Source organism: Bos indicus x Bos taurus, chromosome 27 (genome assembly GCF_003369695.1).
Source record: "Bos indicus x Bos taurus breed Angus x Brahman F1 hybrid chromosome 27, Bos_hybrid_MaternalHap_v2.0, whole genome shotgun sequence".
Lineage (NCBI taxonomy): Eukaryota > Metazoa > Chordata > Mammalia > Artiodactyla > Bovidae > Bos > Bos indicus x Bos taurus.
Window position 1 is genome coordinate 41,318,551 of NC_040102.1, and position 16,992 is coordinate 41,335,542.

Below are 16,992 nucleotides of genomic sequence, written 5' to 3' on the forward strand. Positions count from 1 at the left end.
GCCCAGCCGCGCTGCCCCGTCTCCGCGTGTCCCCCCTTCTCCCCCAAAGCCTCTCTTCCGGCCCCCCCGCCCTCTCCACCCGCCACAGGCCCCTCCTCAAGCTGTCAGACCCTGTCTGTGACCTGGCGGACCAGACACCCGCTCCGCCAACTGTCCCCGGCCCTGAGGAGCTCCCTCGGGATTCCGGCCTCTGTGCCTCCTCCCACACCCACTGTTCCAGAAAGCTCGCTCGTTTCCTCACGCCCCTCACCCCTGAACCGATCCCGCTGCCAGCCACACCCTCGGCTTCACCCTGCGCTCCTCCGCCGCCTCCCTTCAGGTCAGGACCCACCTCACAGCGCGGCAGCCTTTGCGGTTTAACCGGCCCCGCGTTCTCTCCCAAAGGCCTGCTCCCCACGGGCCTTGACTTCGCAGACGGGCATCCCTTGCTTAGTCCAGTAGTGCTGAATCATTTGCGTAAGTCACCTTTTTGGGGAAGGAAATAAGTGATACATAATAAGTATCATCTTTCTAAATTCCATATATATGCATTAGTATACTGTATTGATGTTTTTCTTTCTGGCTTACTTCACTCTGTATAATAGGCTCCAGTTTCATCCACCTTATTAGAACTGATTCAAATGTATTCTTTTTAATGGCTGAGTAATACTCCATTGTGTATATGTACCACAGCTTTCTTATCCATTCGTCTGCTGATGGACTTCAAGGTTGCTTCCATGTCCTGGCTTTTATAAACAGTGCTGCGATGAACCTTGGAGTACATGTGTCTCTTTCAATTCTGGTTTCCTCGATAACCCTGTATGCAAGAGAGCAAAAGAGGCACAGATGTATACAACAGACTCTGTGGGAGAGGGAGAGGGTGGGATGATTTGGGAGAATGGCATTGAAACAGGTATAATATCATATATGAAATGAATCGCCAGTCCATGTTCAATGCATGATACAAGATGCTTGGGGCTGATGCACTGGGATGACCCAGAGGGATGGTATGGGGAGGGAGGTGGTAGTGGGGTTCAGGATGGGGAACACGTGTACACCCGTGGTGGATTCATGTTGATGTATGGCAAAACCAATACAATATTGTAAAGTAAGTAGCCTCCAATTAAATAAATTCATATATATATAAAACATAGTATCAGACTAGAGTTTCCCATCTTGGCATGCACGGATGACTTTTGAGGCCGGCTCCTCCCTGTCGTGTGGCTGTCCTGCGCCTCGTGGAACGTTTAGCAGCGTCCCTGGCCTCCAGGCACCAGATGCCAATAGCCCAGTCGCGGCAACAGCAGTGTCTCCAGATACTGCCAGGTGTCCCCTTGGGGGTAAAACCGCCCCAGTTGAGAACCACTGCCTTGAAAGAATTGAATATTTAGAAAACATCTGAAAGAAAGGGTATATTGTAAAGGTTCTTTTTTGTCATGTGAAATAGGAAAAGCCTCCTCAGCTTTCAAATGGAAAAGTTTAGATTTTTGAGTATTGAGTCGATTCAAAATGGAGTACACTTGAACATCCATTTACATGTATACCTGCAACATGCTGCTTATGCATGTGTGTTAGAGACAGTCCGCATGGTTTGGACTGTGTTCCTTCCATCAGGTAAGCTTGTTTAGGTCAGCTCTGTGTAGACATAAGCACCCCCTCTCCTTTCCACTCCTTGACTACAGGGGAGACCTCAGGGAGACCAGTGCAGCTTAGAACAAGGATGCCATCCTGATGCCAAACCCAGCTGCCCCTTCCTTCATGAGACATCAGACTAAAGAGCTGCTAGCCCGAATTCTTAGATCTAGACCTTGACTCTCATTCTGAAGGGTATTCAGATAAAGAAAAGGCACCCATTTTCCTCAGACCTGCAGGGCATGAAATAACTATGGTTGCTCCTGGGGAAGCCCAATACCATAAACTGACTCTCAGAGCAAAACCAGAGATCAGAGGCAGCCACTATGCCCATTTCTGATGACCTTTTCTGCTGCCTCCTTTCCCTGTTCTCCTAAAACACTTTACCTTCCTGCTTTCTAACCAATCGCCTCTTTAAAAAAAGGAAAAGATTGGGGATTCCCTGGCGGTCCAGTGGTGAGGACGCAGCACTTTCGCTGCTGTGACCCGGGTTCAATCCCTGCTCGGGGCTAGGGTCAGGATTAGGGTTAAGCTCTCACAAGCCATGAGGCACAGCCAAAAATAAAATATTTAAAAATCTAAAATTAGTTAAAATGGGAAGTGATCTCATTAGTACCACAGTTCTGAAACACCAATGTCCGTAAGAACCAAAGAGCCGACATCAGTAACTGAGAGACGCAGTTGTTCCGTAAAGACAACCCAGTTTAAATTTTTTAACCATCGCACACATTGTTTACATGTCGCAGGATCAGAATTTTCACTTCCATAAAGAAATGCATCATTTAACTTTTCTTGAATTACTTGTGTCTTCCCACTTTGGCCAAAGATACAAGTTCTGTGAAATATTTCTTTACTCATCAAAAGATGATGAGAGACTAGACCTAAGTGGTCTAGTGGTCTAGGTCTAAGGGGTCGCTGACACTGGCCACTTCAGGGTGCTGACTGCAGAGAGCCAGGGGTCTCTCTGTTAGGAGGGGGGCTGCCTTATTGGTGCTTTGGGAGGATTTGGGCTCAGTACGCCAGATCTTCCCATTTTTCACACGAAGCTACATTTTATGTGAAATCCTGGTTTTAAAAATTGGCTGAGATTTTTAAACACTCTGAAAGCCAAACAGTGCAGACTTCTAGTGTATGTATCCTTTTGGTTAACATTTTGACGGACTCATTATACCGGTCTTTTCCCTTTCTTCGTGATTTGCATCTTCAAGTGGTTTAGCTCTAATTGTAGATTGAAAGGTTGTGTCAGCTCCTGAGGGTTGGAGTCCATGGGGACTGGGAGAATAAAGGTTAGTTAGGGACTTCTTGTGTGTAAAACTGTATTATGCCCCTTGCATGAGTCATGTCTGACTCTTTTGCGACCCTGTGGACAATAGCCCTCCAGGCTTCTCTGTCCGTGGGATTTCTCAGGCCAGGATACTAGAGTGGGTTGCTGTGCCCTTCTCCAGGGGATCTTCCCAACTCAGGAATTGAACCTGCATCTCCTGGATTGCAGGTAGATTCTTTAACCACAGAGCCATCTGGGAAATCTGTATCATGCCCTAGCCTCATCCTAAAAATGATTTATTTTAGTTTCAAGAACTCTTGAGTTAGAAGAAACCATCTAAACCTTGTTTTGGCCCTTTTTCTGCCTTAAGATTCCAGAAAAAGGAAATCCAGAGACCCTTATGTTCATGTCCTCTCCCCTTTATGGACTGACACCTCTGACCTGGCCTCCTTTCTGCTTCCCGCCCCTTTTCTTCCCCTCCCCCCCCTTCCTGAGTAGAGTTTGAAGACTTGCACCTCTTGTTATCTTCACCCCAGCCAGTCAGAGGGCAGGATGTAAAGAAAAGACACGCTGTTCTAAGGAAAGATTCCCTGAATGGGAGTATCTGGGCAGCTCTGTTGGGAAACTGCAGACCTTGAAAGTTAACACTGCTTCAAGTTTGAACCCCATTCCTTACACACTGGAGCATACATGTTTGTTAAGTAAATGGATGGATGGATGAATGAATATGGTGTTTATCAAAGGGTTACATACTAACATGATGCAAATCTTGGTATCTAATACCAAGAATTAAACATAACATAAATCAGGATTATTATGTTGGGAAAAAGCTAAGCGATGGACTGTTCAAGATTTTTTTTAATATATAATTAATATTATATATATATTATATATATATTATATAATAATACATATAATATATTAATATATAATTAATAACATGATGTTGAAGGTCCTGTGGGGGGAAAGCTTCAATCAGAAAGACCTAGCTGTGGGATAATTTGAGAAAGTTCCAGGTAAAATTGGAAGAGTGACCGAACATGCTAACAGTTTAGCTTCCTTGGGGGTATAAAAATATATTCTTATCCGATAGCCCCACCCTAACTGCTCAGGGTCCACAGCCTTAACCTCACCATGAACCAGCACCTTTCTGAATGACCCAAGGGGTTTCCCACCACCTGTGATAACCGCTGCTCCTTTCAGACGCCAGGACGGCTGTGCCAGGCAAGGGGTCTTATCTGAAAGGGAAGATGAGCAGATGGTCTGGTCTCAGCTCCCCTCTCCTTCTGCTGGGTCGACCCTCCGAGGCAGCTTCTTCTCCTTTCCACCTACCAGCAAGGTCTGCCTTACGTTCTGTTCCTAAGGACTGTGTGTCCACCAAGGCGATGAGGGGTTTCCTTCTACTAGGGCCTGAGATGCTGTTATAATCCACTCAGAAAAGTTAGACTAGCCAGCCCTCTGCTCTTACCCATTCATTAACTAGAAACCAAGTGAATCCCACCCAATGCAAACCAAGAAGCCAGGCTTGCTTCCGGTTGCATGATTTCTGACACGAATGCACACAGCTTTCCCTTTCACGTTCTAAGTCCCTCTGAGAACCAAATTTTTAAAAATTAAAATCAAACTTTTAAAAACAACAGGGATAAACTTTTAAAATATTGTGCTCAGTGAAAACCAGTCATCAAAGAATACATGTGGTACAATTCCAGTTATACAGAATGTCGAGAATAGGCAAATAGGTAGAAACAGAAAATAGATTAGTGGTTGCTTGGAGCAGAGCAGATGGGGAGTTGAGAGGGATAGGAAGTGATTTCTAAAGGTACAGACTTTCTTAGGATGAGGATGAAAATGCTCTAAAGCTGATGACAGTGTGATTTTACAACTCTGTGAATATATTAAAAGCCGTTGAATTGTATGTTATGTGAATTAGATCTTAAAGTTCTTAGCCAAAAAAGTAAAAAAAAAAATGTTAGTAATATTTTAGCATGTCGATCTGTTTTAGTGCAGAGTAATGCTTGGCAATTAGTCAGACTAATGCTTGGCAAGTGTTCACTAAAAAAAACTCTCCTGGTCCTTTGTTGAACGAACAGACGGAGTTTGCTTTCATACTAATATCCTTGATAAAGTGACAGCACAGTTGATTAGTCTAGGATACAGTGCATCTGAGAACATAAAAGCTAGGCAAAATGCATCATCCTTGGACTGTCACATGTGGTCATGGGCCTTGTTTAACCATGCTTCTTTAGCAGTCAGTCCCTTGGGACAGTTCACAGATGCAGTGCTCAGGTGAACAGCGAGGCCTCTGGGCTGTGTTTCTCACATTTGTTTCCAGGCAGAACTCCGTACCGACACCAGTGAGCGCGCACTCCCGGCAGCATGCATTTCCTCAGCTGGGCATATGTATCAGCCAGCATGTGGCTGCTTGGCGTGCACGAGGAAGAAAAAGGATGGAGACCCCGAGAGGGGAGAGAAGGCAGTGGTTACGCCGCTAGGAGAACTGGTTACCGTGTGATGTGTCAAGTGTATTCAGTAGCCTAAAGAGACTCCCCACCCACCTCTCCACTTGCTGGGATCTCACTCCTGGTGACAGTTATTTGATGATGAATGATGGACCCAGGCATAGTGACTGATGTCCTGTTGCCTGTGGTGACTATTTTGGGTAAATAAGATGGTTCTGAGTTAATATTTTGGAGCAAAGAAGGACATGGGTGGGGTGCACTAGTGTGCAACTGCTACCACTTAAGTAGATGTTTCTGTAGAGGTTTTGATGTTTTAACTACAGACATAATCACCTATTCACCCACTCTCCATGAAGATAATCTAGGAGAAATACAAGAGCAAAGCAAACCACTCTTCAGACTCACAGTCAGAACACAGAAGGCATCCATTCCACCCACACATTGAATTATCACGAGACTCCAGGGTTCCCAAGAACTTTAAAGGCCAGACAGTTCAACCTTCCACATAAATTGTTGAGCTACAGACAGGAAGAAATCTTCAGTGCCCTACTGCCAACGGCAAAGAGTAAAGCAGAAAGGTAGTGATGAGGTTGTGGGGGAGGGTCCTACATCTTTCTAGTTCTGCCGGGTGGTCTCCAGCCCTCCCAAGGCGTGTCCCTCAAGCCACAGAGTGTCCAGTTGCACTACGATTGGTTCTCAAAGATGAGAAGGAAAAGACCTGTAGCTCTCTCTCCTTTATCTCTGCCATCTTCACTTGATCTGACAAAATGCACATCACCTCTGGGTGTAAGAAGTCAAGATGTAGCTTCCCTATGCAGATGGAGAACAAGTATGTGAAAAGATGCTCCACATGACTAATCACCAGGGAAATGCAAATCAGAATCACAATATCACCTCACACCTGTCAGAATGACTGTCATCAAAAAGAACACAAACAACAAATGTTGGCAAGGATGTAGAGAAAAGGGAATCAATCCCTTACACTGTTGAAGGGAATGTAAATGAGTGCGGCCGCTATGGAGAATAGTATGGAGCTTTCGCCAAAAAAACTAAAAATAGAACTACTATGTGTATCGGTTGCTCAGTCGTGTCCAGCTCTTTGCGACCCCACAGACTGTAGCCCAGCAGGCTCCTCTGTCCATGGGATTCACCAGTCAAGAATACTGAAGTGAGTTGCCATTCCCTTCTCCAGGAAATCTTCCTGACCCAGGGATTGAACCTGGGTCTCCTGCGTTGCAGGCAGATTCTTTACCACCTGAGCCACCAGGGAAGCCCTAGTATTTAGTAGCAGTACTACTATATTACCTGGAAATTTCGCTCCCAGATAAGTACCAGAAAAAAGCAAAACCCTGGGGCTTTCCTGGTGGTCCAGTGGTTAAGAATCCACCTTCCAATGCAGGGGACACAGGTTTAATCTCTGGTCTGGGAACTAAGATCCCACATGCCGGGGCAAATAAGCCCATGTGCTACAACTTCTGAGCCAAAAAGAGAGAAGCCTGAGCACTGCAACCAAGTTCCCAAGTGCTGCTGCTAAGACCCAGTGCAGCCAAATAAGTAAATAAATAATGACATTTTTAAAAAAACAGAAACTCTCATTTTAAAGTATATATGCACCTCAATGTTCTTAGCAGCATAATTTGCAATAGCCAAGATACGGAAGCATCCTCAGTGTCTATAAACAGATGAATGAATACAGAAAACGTGGTATATGTACACAAGGAAATATTACTCAGCCATAAAAAAAGATGAACTTTTGCCATTTGCAACAACATGGTTGGACAGCATTATGCTGAGGGAAATAAGTCCGACAGGGAAAGACAAAAATTGTATGAGATCACTTATATGCAGAATCTAAACAATACAACACACTAGTGAGTATAATAAAAAAGAAACAGACTCAGAGTGAACAAACTAGTGGGGAAGGGGGGAGGGGCAAAATAGGGTGGGGGAGGGGCACAAATTATTAGGTATAAGATGAGACCAATCTAGATAGCATATTGAAAAGCAGAGACATTACTTTGCCAACAAAGGTCAGTCTAGTCAAGGCTATGGTGTTTCCTGTGGTCATGTATGGATGTGAGAGTTGGACTGTGAAGGAGGCTGAGCGCTGAAGAATTGATGCTTTTGAACTGTGGTGTTGGAGAAGACTCTTGAGAGTCCCTTGGACTGCAAGGAGATCCAACCAGTCCATTCTAAAGGAGATCAGTCCTGGGTGTTCTTTGGAAAGAATGATGCTAAAGCTGAAACTCCAGTATTTTGGCCACCTCATGCGAAGAGTTGACTCATTGGAAAAGACTCTGATGCTGGGAGGGATTGGGTGCAGGAAGAAAAGGGGATGACAGAGGATGAGATGGCTGGATGGCATCACCAACTCAATGGAGGTGAGTTTGAGTGAAGTCCGGGAGTTGTTGATGGACAGGGAGGCCTGGTGTGCTGCGATTCATGGGGTTGCAAAGAGTTGGACATGACTGAGCGACTGAACTGAACTGAACTGAACTGAAGCTACAAGGACATAGTAACAACACATTAAATATAGCCAATATTTTATAATAACTATAAATGAAGTATAACCCTTAAAAGTTGTGACTCACTATATTAGACACCTGTAATTTATATAATATTGTACAGCAACTGTACTTCAATAAGAAAATTTAATTTCACAATAAGATGTAGCTTTCCTGACAACATGGATATGTATATTCCATCTGACTTTACCAGGAAGATGCATTTTTTTAGTAATTGGGTGACTGTGTTTTGTGAGTATGCATTTCAGTGCACACAGGCGCATATGTCCACATACAGTCAAAGATCCTAATTTAAGATGTAGAAACATCAAAATGCTACAGTACTTATCTCTGTGGGAGAAAGTTGCTAGGTAAGTTTGTTTTTTGCTAATTTACGTCTTTCGATTTTTCTACAATAAATTGTATTATTTGTATAATTTTTACTTAAAAAAATCCGGACTTTATAAGAAACTAATGTACACAGTTTTTAACTCTTTTATATCGCAGTCATTTTGTTTACTTGTTTAATTATGTGTTTGTCTATCTTTGGCTGCGAGGGGTCTCTGTTGCTTGATGAAGGCTTTCTCGGGTTGCGGCGGGGCTGCTCTCCAGCTGCGGTTCGAGGACCCCTCCCGGCAGTGGCTTCTCTTGGTGCGGAGCTCAGGCTCCAGGCGTGAGGGCTTCAGTAGTTGCGGCACGTGGGCTCGGTGGTTGTGGTTCCGGCCTCTCGTGTCCAGCCTCAGTGGTTGTGGCACTCAGGCTTAGTTGCTCTGCGTCATGCGGGATCTTCCCGGATCAGGGACCGAACCTGTGTCCCCTGCGTTGGCAGGTGGATTCTCTCCCACTGTGCCACCAGGGACGTCCCTGTACGTGTTGGTTTTGATCCCTAGAGACTGATCACTGTAATGTTACATATTCCCAGAGTATGTCTGACTCCTACACACCTGATCACTAGTTGGTTCTCTGGACACAGATCCCTGTTGGAGCTATCGTTTCTTTTTCCTAAGAATGAACTCCACCCCTCAAAAACTGTATGTAGAGTAAATCAACACCTTGTGAATTTTCCTGTAGATTTTGTTAGTATTTCTCCTTAGATTTGAGTTGCCTAGCAGACAGTGGCATCGGAGAAGGTGATGGCACCCCACTCCACTACTCTTGCCTGGAAAATCCCATGGATGGAGGAGCCTGGTGGGCTGCAGTCCATGGGGTCGCGAAGAGTTGGACACGACCGAAGTGACTTAGCAGCAGCAGCAGCAGCAGACAGTGGCATACTACTTTGGGGTTTGGGGTTTACGATCATGAAAAGGAGAGACCTAACCAGCAAGCAATGACTCTTTTTGAGTGTGATGAATAGTGGATTTTTAATGCATGGGAAGTTGCAATATTTATCTTATTTATCTACTTTTAGTTTCAGTTTCTCTGGGTCTTTGTTGCTGCGTGTGGGCCTCTTCTAGTTTCTGCGAGCAGGGGCTGCTCTCCAGTTGCAGGGCACCGGCTCCTCTTGCTGTGGAGCACGGGCTCTGGGGCACGTGGGCTTCAGTAGCTGCAGCACTCGAGCTCAGTAGCTACAGCTCCCAGGCTCTAGAGCACTAGCTTAACGGGCTCAGTTGCTCCGAGGCATGTGGGATCTTCCCAGACGTGCGATCGAACCCGTGTCCCCTGCATGGGCAAGCAGACTCTTACCCACTGTACCACCTGGGAAGTCCCAACAGTGGTTTTCATGGCCCAAAGTAGACAGTTGAGCAAGATGTATAAGACTCAGACTTCAGATCTCCATTTTCGGTGATGGTGTCTCAACCGAACTGGCCTAGACATAGTGATTTTCATTTCTCCATTGTGGGAACACATATGGCCCTTCAGCTCTCCTTAGCCCTGTGTCCTAGCCCTAGTAAACCCTGTGATGAGAGCTATCAAAGCAAGCAGGAATCTAGCTGATCAGTAAGCATGCTTGCCCCCAGATCACCACGTCTTAGATGAGCTTGAATCTGGACATCTTCATTTGAGTGGAGTTTGGGGGTTTTTTAACCAAAGTTCAAACATCCTAATGCAGTTTTCATGAAGCTGGAAGCCGGGCCCTGCGTCTGCGTTATTAGCTCTTCTGGAAGCCCTCGCGGAGACCCTCAGCCTCTCGGGCACCGCTCCAGACTGCCACCCTGCCTGTCTGCACGTGCTAGATACAGGCCTCCTCCCCGTGTTCTCCCCTCTAGAGGGCTGGCAGCAGTGATCTGCAGAAACTGTGATGCTGTCCATCAGAGGAACCAAGGGCGGACACCAGGGTTTCAGCGTGGACGTATGATCCCTGCCCCCTCGCTGGAACCGTAGCACTTGCAGTGAACCAGAGACCATGTCTAAGGAAGGGGAAAGCTCACGCCTGTTATGCCCCAGGTGCTGAGGGCTGCCACTGACAAGCACGGGGAGGGTTGAGAGTGCCCATCCTGGACTTGGGCCGCGGCTGGGCAGGAGGGCGACTCGGAGACTTACCCCAGCCCTGACCATGTCATAGGCAGGTGACCCATGATTGTCTGTTTCCCCCAAAACACTGAAAGCTGCCCCAAGAATTAAGACTTGGTTGTCTTCAGCTCCTTGGCATGTTGCCTGGCATGGGATCCCCTCATATATATGTTTGTTGAATGGAACCTCTTTTCTCTCCTGGTTTCTTTGCTTTCTACTAGGAGCTTTATGGAGACATGTTTCACATACTATAAAAGTCATAGATTTATGCAAAATATGTCCATACAAAACAATGGTTTTCTTTTTTAATTCCATTTATTTCTTTTTTTTTTGATGTTGTTGCACCATGCAGCATGTGAGATCTTAGTTTGTGACCAGGGACTGAGCTGCAGTCCCCTGCAGGGGAAGCACAGAGCCCTAACCAGGGAAGTCCCCAAAACAGGGTTTTTTTCACTCAGTGGTTTCTAGTATATTCACAGAGTTGTGCAGCCATCAACACTGCACAATTCCAGAACATTTTCATTACCTTGAAAAGAAACTTTGTATCCTTCAGTAGTCATAGTCCATTCTCCCCTCCCACCAGACCTTGGCAAGCACTAATCTAATTTCTGTCTTTATGAATTTGCGTAATCTCGATATTTCACAGAAATAGAGGTAGATGATACATGGCATTTCGTATCTGGCTTCTTTCATGGCGTGCTTTCCAGGTTCTTCCATGCTGTAGCGTGTAACAGTACTTACTTCCTTTTCGTGACTGAACAGGATTCCATTGTACAAATATACTATATTTTGTCTGCCCACTCATCATCTGATGGACATTTGGGTGGTCTCTACGTTCTGAATATTGTGCATGGTGCTGCTTTGTCCAAGTTTCTGTACAGACACATGTTTTCAGCTCTCTTGAGTGTGTATCTCAGAGTGGGATTGCTGGGCCATAAGGCACAGACACATGTTTTCAGCTCTCTTGAGCATGTATTTCAGAGTGGGATTGCTGGGTCGTAGGTCACTTTGTGTTAACCTTTTGAGGAACTGCCAAAGTGCTTTTCCAAAGCACTTTTCACATTCCTACCAGCAATATACGAGTGCTCTGATTTCTCCATATCCTCACCAACATGTGTTATTATCTGCCATTTTATCGTAACCAACCTAGAGGGTGTTAAGTAGTACCTCAGTATAACCCTGATTTGCATTTCCTTGCAATGACATTGAGCATCTTTTCATGTTTTTTCCTTCATTTTCAGCTGTTTCTCTCTCCTTGAGAAATAACCAAGACTGGAAATACAGAACTCAGTTGCTTACACATATGCTTCCGCAAGGATGAAACCGTGTCTTAGTTGTTTTTATATTACAAGCACTAAGTACAGTGTTAATTGTTCAGTCGTGTCCAACTCTTCGCGACCCTGTGGATTGTATATAGCCCGCCAAGCTCCTCTGTCCATGGAACACTTGAGCAAAGGATACTGGAGTGGGTGGCCATTCCCTTCTCAGGGGATCTTCCCAACCCAGGGGTCAAACCCAGATCTCCTGCCTTGCAGGTGGGATTCTTTACCGTCTGAGCCACCAGGGAAGCCCAAGCGCAGTGGCAGCTGCTAAAATAAATGTTTTCTAAATTCACAAATAGACGACTGATTGGATGAACACACAGATCTCTCAGTTCTCCTTTTTCTCTGCCCAGATCCCTCCCAGAATTCTCTTTTTTTAAATGTCTGATGAGAATTTTGAAACATTTGAAGTGAACTCAACAGATGATTCATGTTTGCATGATGCTAAAGTAAACTAAGAAAAGCTGTGATGTTTAAAAAGATAATCCTTGTGCCTTACCAAATCTTGCTTTGAACTCATTTCTCTCCCTCCCAAAAGGGAGAATCTTCTAAAATCAAGTCTGAGCACAGTCATTATGAAAAAGGTTCATTTTCTTCTGTTTTCTCAAAGGCTTTTTTCCTGAAAAGTAAGCCCTCCGTGACCCAGTTTAATGAAAGATTGATGAAAATGTCATGATAAAACATATAGTAAGTCATCTGTCATTTCAACCTGGCTGATCTTTTTTGGACACAGTAAGGGTTTCCTGAGTCAAAGACGTTCGTAAAGACCATGATCAAGAGAAAGAATGATTTTGTTTTCTCAGCCTCTCCACATCCCAACAAATCAGGCCTTTTTGGTTTTCTCTGAAGCTCTGTGTGCTTCTGTGATGAACCTGTGGTACCTATGAAACTGGATTTGCTCTCTGAAGCGTTTCTTGTGTTTCGACATTGTGTACAAGGAAAGGAAAGAGGCAGACACGGGTGGGAAGTACATAGCTTCTGTTCGTGTCTTTAATTTCCTGCGTCATGGAATTTAATAAGCTCAGAGTGCAGTAATAAAAAGTGTTATCACAGTTGGATTTGTTTCGTAATAAGCAAAACCACTATTTACTGCAGACATGAAATTAAAAGATGCTTGTTCCTTGGAAGAAAAGCTGTGACCAACCTAGACAGTGTATTAAAAAGCAGAGGCATCACTTTGCCAACAAAGTTCCATCTAGTCAAAGCTATGGTTTTTCTAGTGGTCAATTACGGATGTGAGAGTTGGACCATAAAGAAGGCTGAGCACCGAAGAACTGATGCTTTTGAACTGTCGTGTTGGAGAGGACTCTTGAGAGTCCCTTGGACTGCAAGGAGATCCAACCAGTCCATCCTGAAGGAAATCAGTCCTGAAATTCATTGGAGGGACTGATACTGAAGCTGAAACTCCAATACTTTGGCTACCTGATGCAAAGAACTGACTTACTGGAAGAGACCCTGATGCTGGGAAAGATTAAAGGCAGAGGAGATGGGGATGACAGAGGAAGAGATGGCTGGATGACATCACCAGCTCAATGGACATGAGTTTGAGTGAGCTCCGGGAGCTGGTGATGGACAGGGAGGCCTGGGGTGCTGCAGTCCACGGGGTCACAGAGAGTCTGCCACTACTGAGCGACTGAACAACAACAACAACCCAGTTGCTGAGCTGTGTAATCACATCACGAGTTTGCAGAACCTTTTCTTAAAATGTATTTGTTTATTCACTCTTATTTTTGGCTGTGCTGGGTGTTCTGTGGCAGTGCAGGCTTTCTGCAGTTGCAGTGAGCGGGGCTGCTCTCTAGGTACGACGTGCAGGCTTGTCTTCATGGTGGCTTCTCTTGTTGCAGAGCACAGGCTCCAGGGTACACAAGCTCAGTAGTTGTAGTACATGAACTTAGCTACTCCTCAGCATGTGGGGTCATCCCGAACCAGGGACCCAGCAGGTGTCTCCTGCATTGGTAACTGTGTCCAATTCTTTACCACTGAGTCACCAGGGAAGCCCTGCAGAACCTTTTTTTTTTTTTTTTTAGGTGGCCTTATTCATTCTACTTTTGAAGTTATTTTTAGAAAAAGACCAAAAAAAAGAAAAAGACCAACACCAACACTTTCGGAGAGCCAGAAGTCAAGATCTGGGCTTTCTTCTCTGCTGTTAATTTCTGGTTTGAGCCTGAGGAAGGCCAAACTGATGAAGACCGGTTCATCTCAAAATTACTTGCTCTCTCAGAGCCTTTCCAGCTATAAAGTTTTCTTAATTTATTGCATGGTACCTAGATTGCCAAGGGATCAAGTCCCCTAAGCACAGGTTCAGAAATAAGCCTTTCGAAAGAGACTGTGATCCACGGCACCCCATGTGTCTCATGTCCTGGCCTCTCTGGATCCCTCCGTATAAACCCAGCCCAGGGAGTCTCAATTCTAGATGTGCATAAGAATCACCCAGAGAACGTTTAGGAAACTCAGTGCCTGTGTTTCTACACCCTAAGACCACTGAAATAAGATTCTCAGGGGGCTGGTCTCAGATTCAGTATTTTTAAATGGTTGGTTCCAAGATTCAATTTTCTTTTTTGACTGTACCATGTGGTATGTGGGGTCTTAGTTCCCTGACCAGGAACTGAACCTGGGCCCTCACCAGTGAAAGTGCAGAGTCCTAACCACTGGACCGCGTGGAATTCCCCATAAGATTCCATGGTTTTAAGCAGGATGATTCTAAGGTCTAATCAGTGTGGAAAACCCATGGTTTACCCAAGGGACCTATTGTATCACAGCATTAGGACGAGTAAAGAAACTGTTTCCCCAGCTCAGTAATCTAAGTTGTGATTGGGGTGTGATCATGGAACAAATCTTTCAGGAACAAAGAACAGGTAGCTCTTAAAAGACCTTATGTTTTCTTTTTAATAATTACTCATAATGTTACATATAACAAAAATGATGAATTCACTTATATTAAGTATTTTAAAATAAAATACTGGCCTCCTTGCTGCACCCGTTGGCTCCAAGGGCCATTCCTGCCTGCACAGCGAGTGTGCACAGCTGTTTCCAAGGCACTCAGAAATCCTGGGCCTGATACTAACTCTGCAAGTGTGACCTAAGATCCTGGAGAAATCTACTGAGGAAGTGTATTGTCAGAGAAAAACTTTTTAAAATTTATTTATATTTAATTGGAAGATAATTGCTTTACAATATTGTGTTGGTTTCTGCCATACATCAATGTGAATCAGCCACAGGTATACATATGTCTTGAGAGTCCATTGGACTGCAAGGAGACCAACCAATCAGTCCATCCTAAAGGAAATCAGTCCTGAATAATCATTGGAAGGACTGATGCTGAAGCTGAAACTCCAATACTTTGGAGTTGGACACGACTGAACCACTGAACTGATTACATATGTCCCCTGCCTCTTGAGCCTCCGTCCCACCTCCCACCCCATCCCACCCCTCTAGGTTGTCCCAGAGCCCCGGTTTGAGTTCCCTAGGTCATACAGCAAATCCACACTGGCTGTCGGTTTTACCGATGGTAATGTACATGTTTCCACGGTGCTCTCTCCATTGGTCCCACCCTCTCCTTCCCACAGACATGGAGAGCAGACTTATGGACATGACGGGGCGGGGCGGGGCAGTGTGGGAAGGAGAGGGTGGGAAAGACTTTTAAAATGTTTTCTTGTTCAGTGTTTTATTTACTTTCTATATTTAAAACTAAATGATCACAATGTGCAAACCATAAAGCAAAAGTTGTGTTAAAATGCATAAAACAACTCGGTCGTGCCGTCCTCCACCCTCCGTTGGTCCTCCCCAGTCCTCCTCCTGGCTGTGGCATCTCTGACTTGAACATGATGTCTTTCTCACCTCCTCTTCTGTCCTCCCCACAGGCTACATCCCCAGTTACTTAGACAAGGACGAGTTGTGCGTCGTGTGCGGTGACAAAGCCACAGGCTACCACTACCGCTGCATCACGTGCGAAGGCTGCAAGGTAACTGCGGGACGGCCCCTCCCCGGAGCTTCCGGAACGCAGCCGGAAGGTTCGGTTTGAATTCGAACCAAACCCCGACATTCATGGGCTGTGATCACCCGGGTGTCTGATGGACCTCTTCATTTGGGGGGGGGGGGGGGGCACATATTCAAGACAATTTTTTTTTCAAATTGAAAATAACTAGATGAAGTTTTGCGAGAGTGTGAGATCTGGTGGCGCTGTTACTCAGTCGCTCAGTGGTGTCCGACCGTTTTCGACCCCGCGGACTGCAGCACGCCAGGCTGCAGCAGGCACGCTGGCCACTGTCTCTCAGAGTTTGCTCAGACTCACGTCCACTGTTGTCTATGATGCTATCCAACAGGTAGAAAAATTGATTAAATAAAAAGAAATTGATAAAGGCTCCTTTTCAGTTTAAAAACGCATTGATATTTTATAACGTGTTACCCTCCCAAGAAATGACCATTTCTCCTCCTGCTTTATCTCGAGCATTTCCGGGGACAGAGTTGGCCTCAACCCCGAGCCGTTTGCCAGTGTGAACCCGACTGAATATGCTCACTTTCCAGGGCTCCATTAGGGACTATCTTTGAGGCTGCTTAGGTTCAATTCTGTGCTGAAACTGTCCAAACCGGCTGTTGGCACAGGCTGCAGTCCCTGGGTGAATGCTTGTTGTCCCTCAGTAATCACATCCTCTCCAGACTCACCTGCAGGAGACACTGGACAAGAATACGCCGGCAAACAACAGTCAGTGTGCTTGAGGAAAGTGACCCTGAATTTGCAGACTTACATCTTCATTATCAACATGACGTTGAGTTTCTGGCAAACACGTTTTGGTCCAACAACCTAGCCTAGGAGATATGTGAGTGAAGTTGTTCAGTCGTGTCCGACTCTGTGTGACCCCATGGACTGTAGCCTACCAGGCTCCTCCGTCCATGGAATTTTCCAGGCAAGAGTACTGGAGTGGATTGCCATTTCCTTCTCCAGGGGATCTTCCCGACCCAGGGATCAAACCCGGGTCTCCTGCACTGCAGGCAGACGCTTTATCATCTGAGCCATCAGGGAAGCCAGGAGGTAAAGTTCACTGTAAAGGTAAACAGAGCTTAACCCAGGGCATTCAGCTGATGTTTTATAAAAGAGGTAGTGAAAAAATAAATAAATAAAAATAAAAGAGGTAGTAAGTCAGAGAAAGACTTTAATTTTGTTGTTGAACGTTTTATTTACCTTATTTTAAATGAAATGATCACAAACTTTGGAGCAAAAATCATATTAAAATTCATAAGTCAGTCTTCCTCATTCATCACCTACCTCACCACCTCTCCTCTCCTTCCCTTCCTCCAACTACCTCCTTTTCTCCTAACCTTTGACCCTAGACCCCCAAATTCAACGTGTTAGCTCGGTTCATACTGATGGGTGTCATTTCCCT

General features: G+C 45.3%; 1 protein-coding gene across 9 annotated transcripts in view; it reads left to right on the forward strand.

The window, feature by feature from the left end:
• The window catches only part of THRB (thyroid hormone receptor beta), a 437,396-nt gene that overhangs the window by 393,359 nt on the left and 27,045 nt on the right, over positions 1 to 16,992 (forward strand). For all 9 annotated transcript variants that reach the window (XM_027530213.1, XM_027530212.1, XM_027530210.1 and 6 more), the window contains one exon: positions 15,472 to 15,572. In XM_027530213.1, coding sequence (XP_027386014.1) covers positions 15,472 to 15,572 — 101 coding nt within the window. The remainder of the gene's footprint in view (positions 1 to 15,471; positions 15,573 to 16,992) is intronic.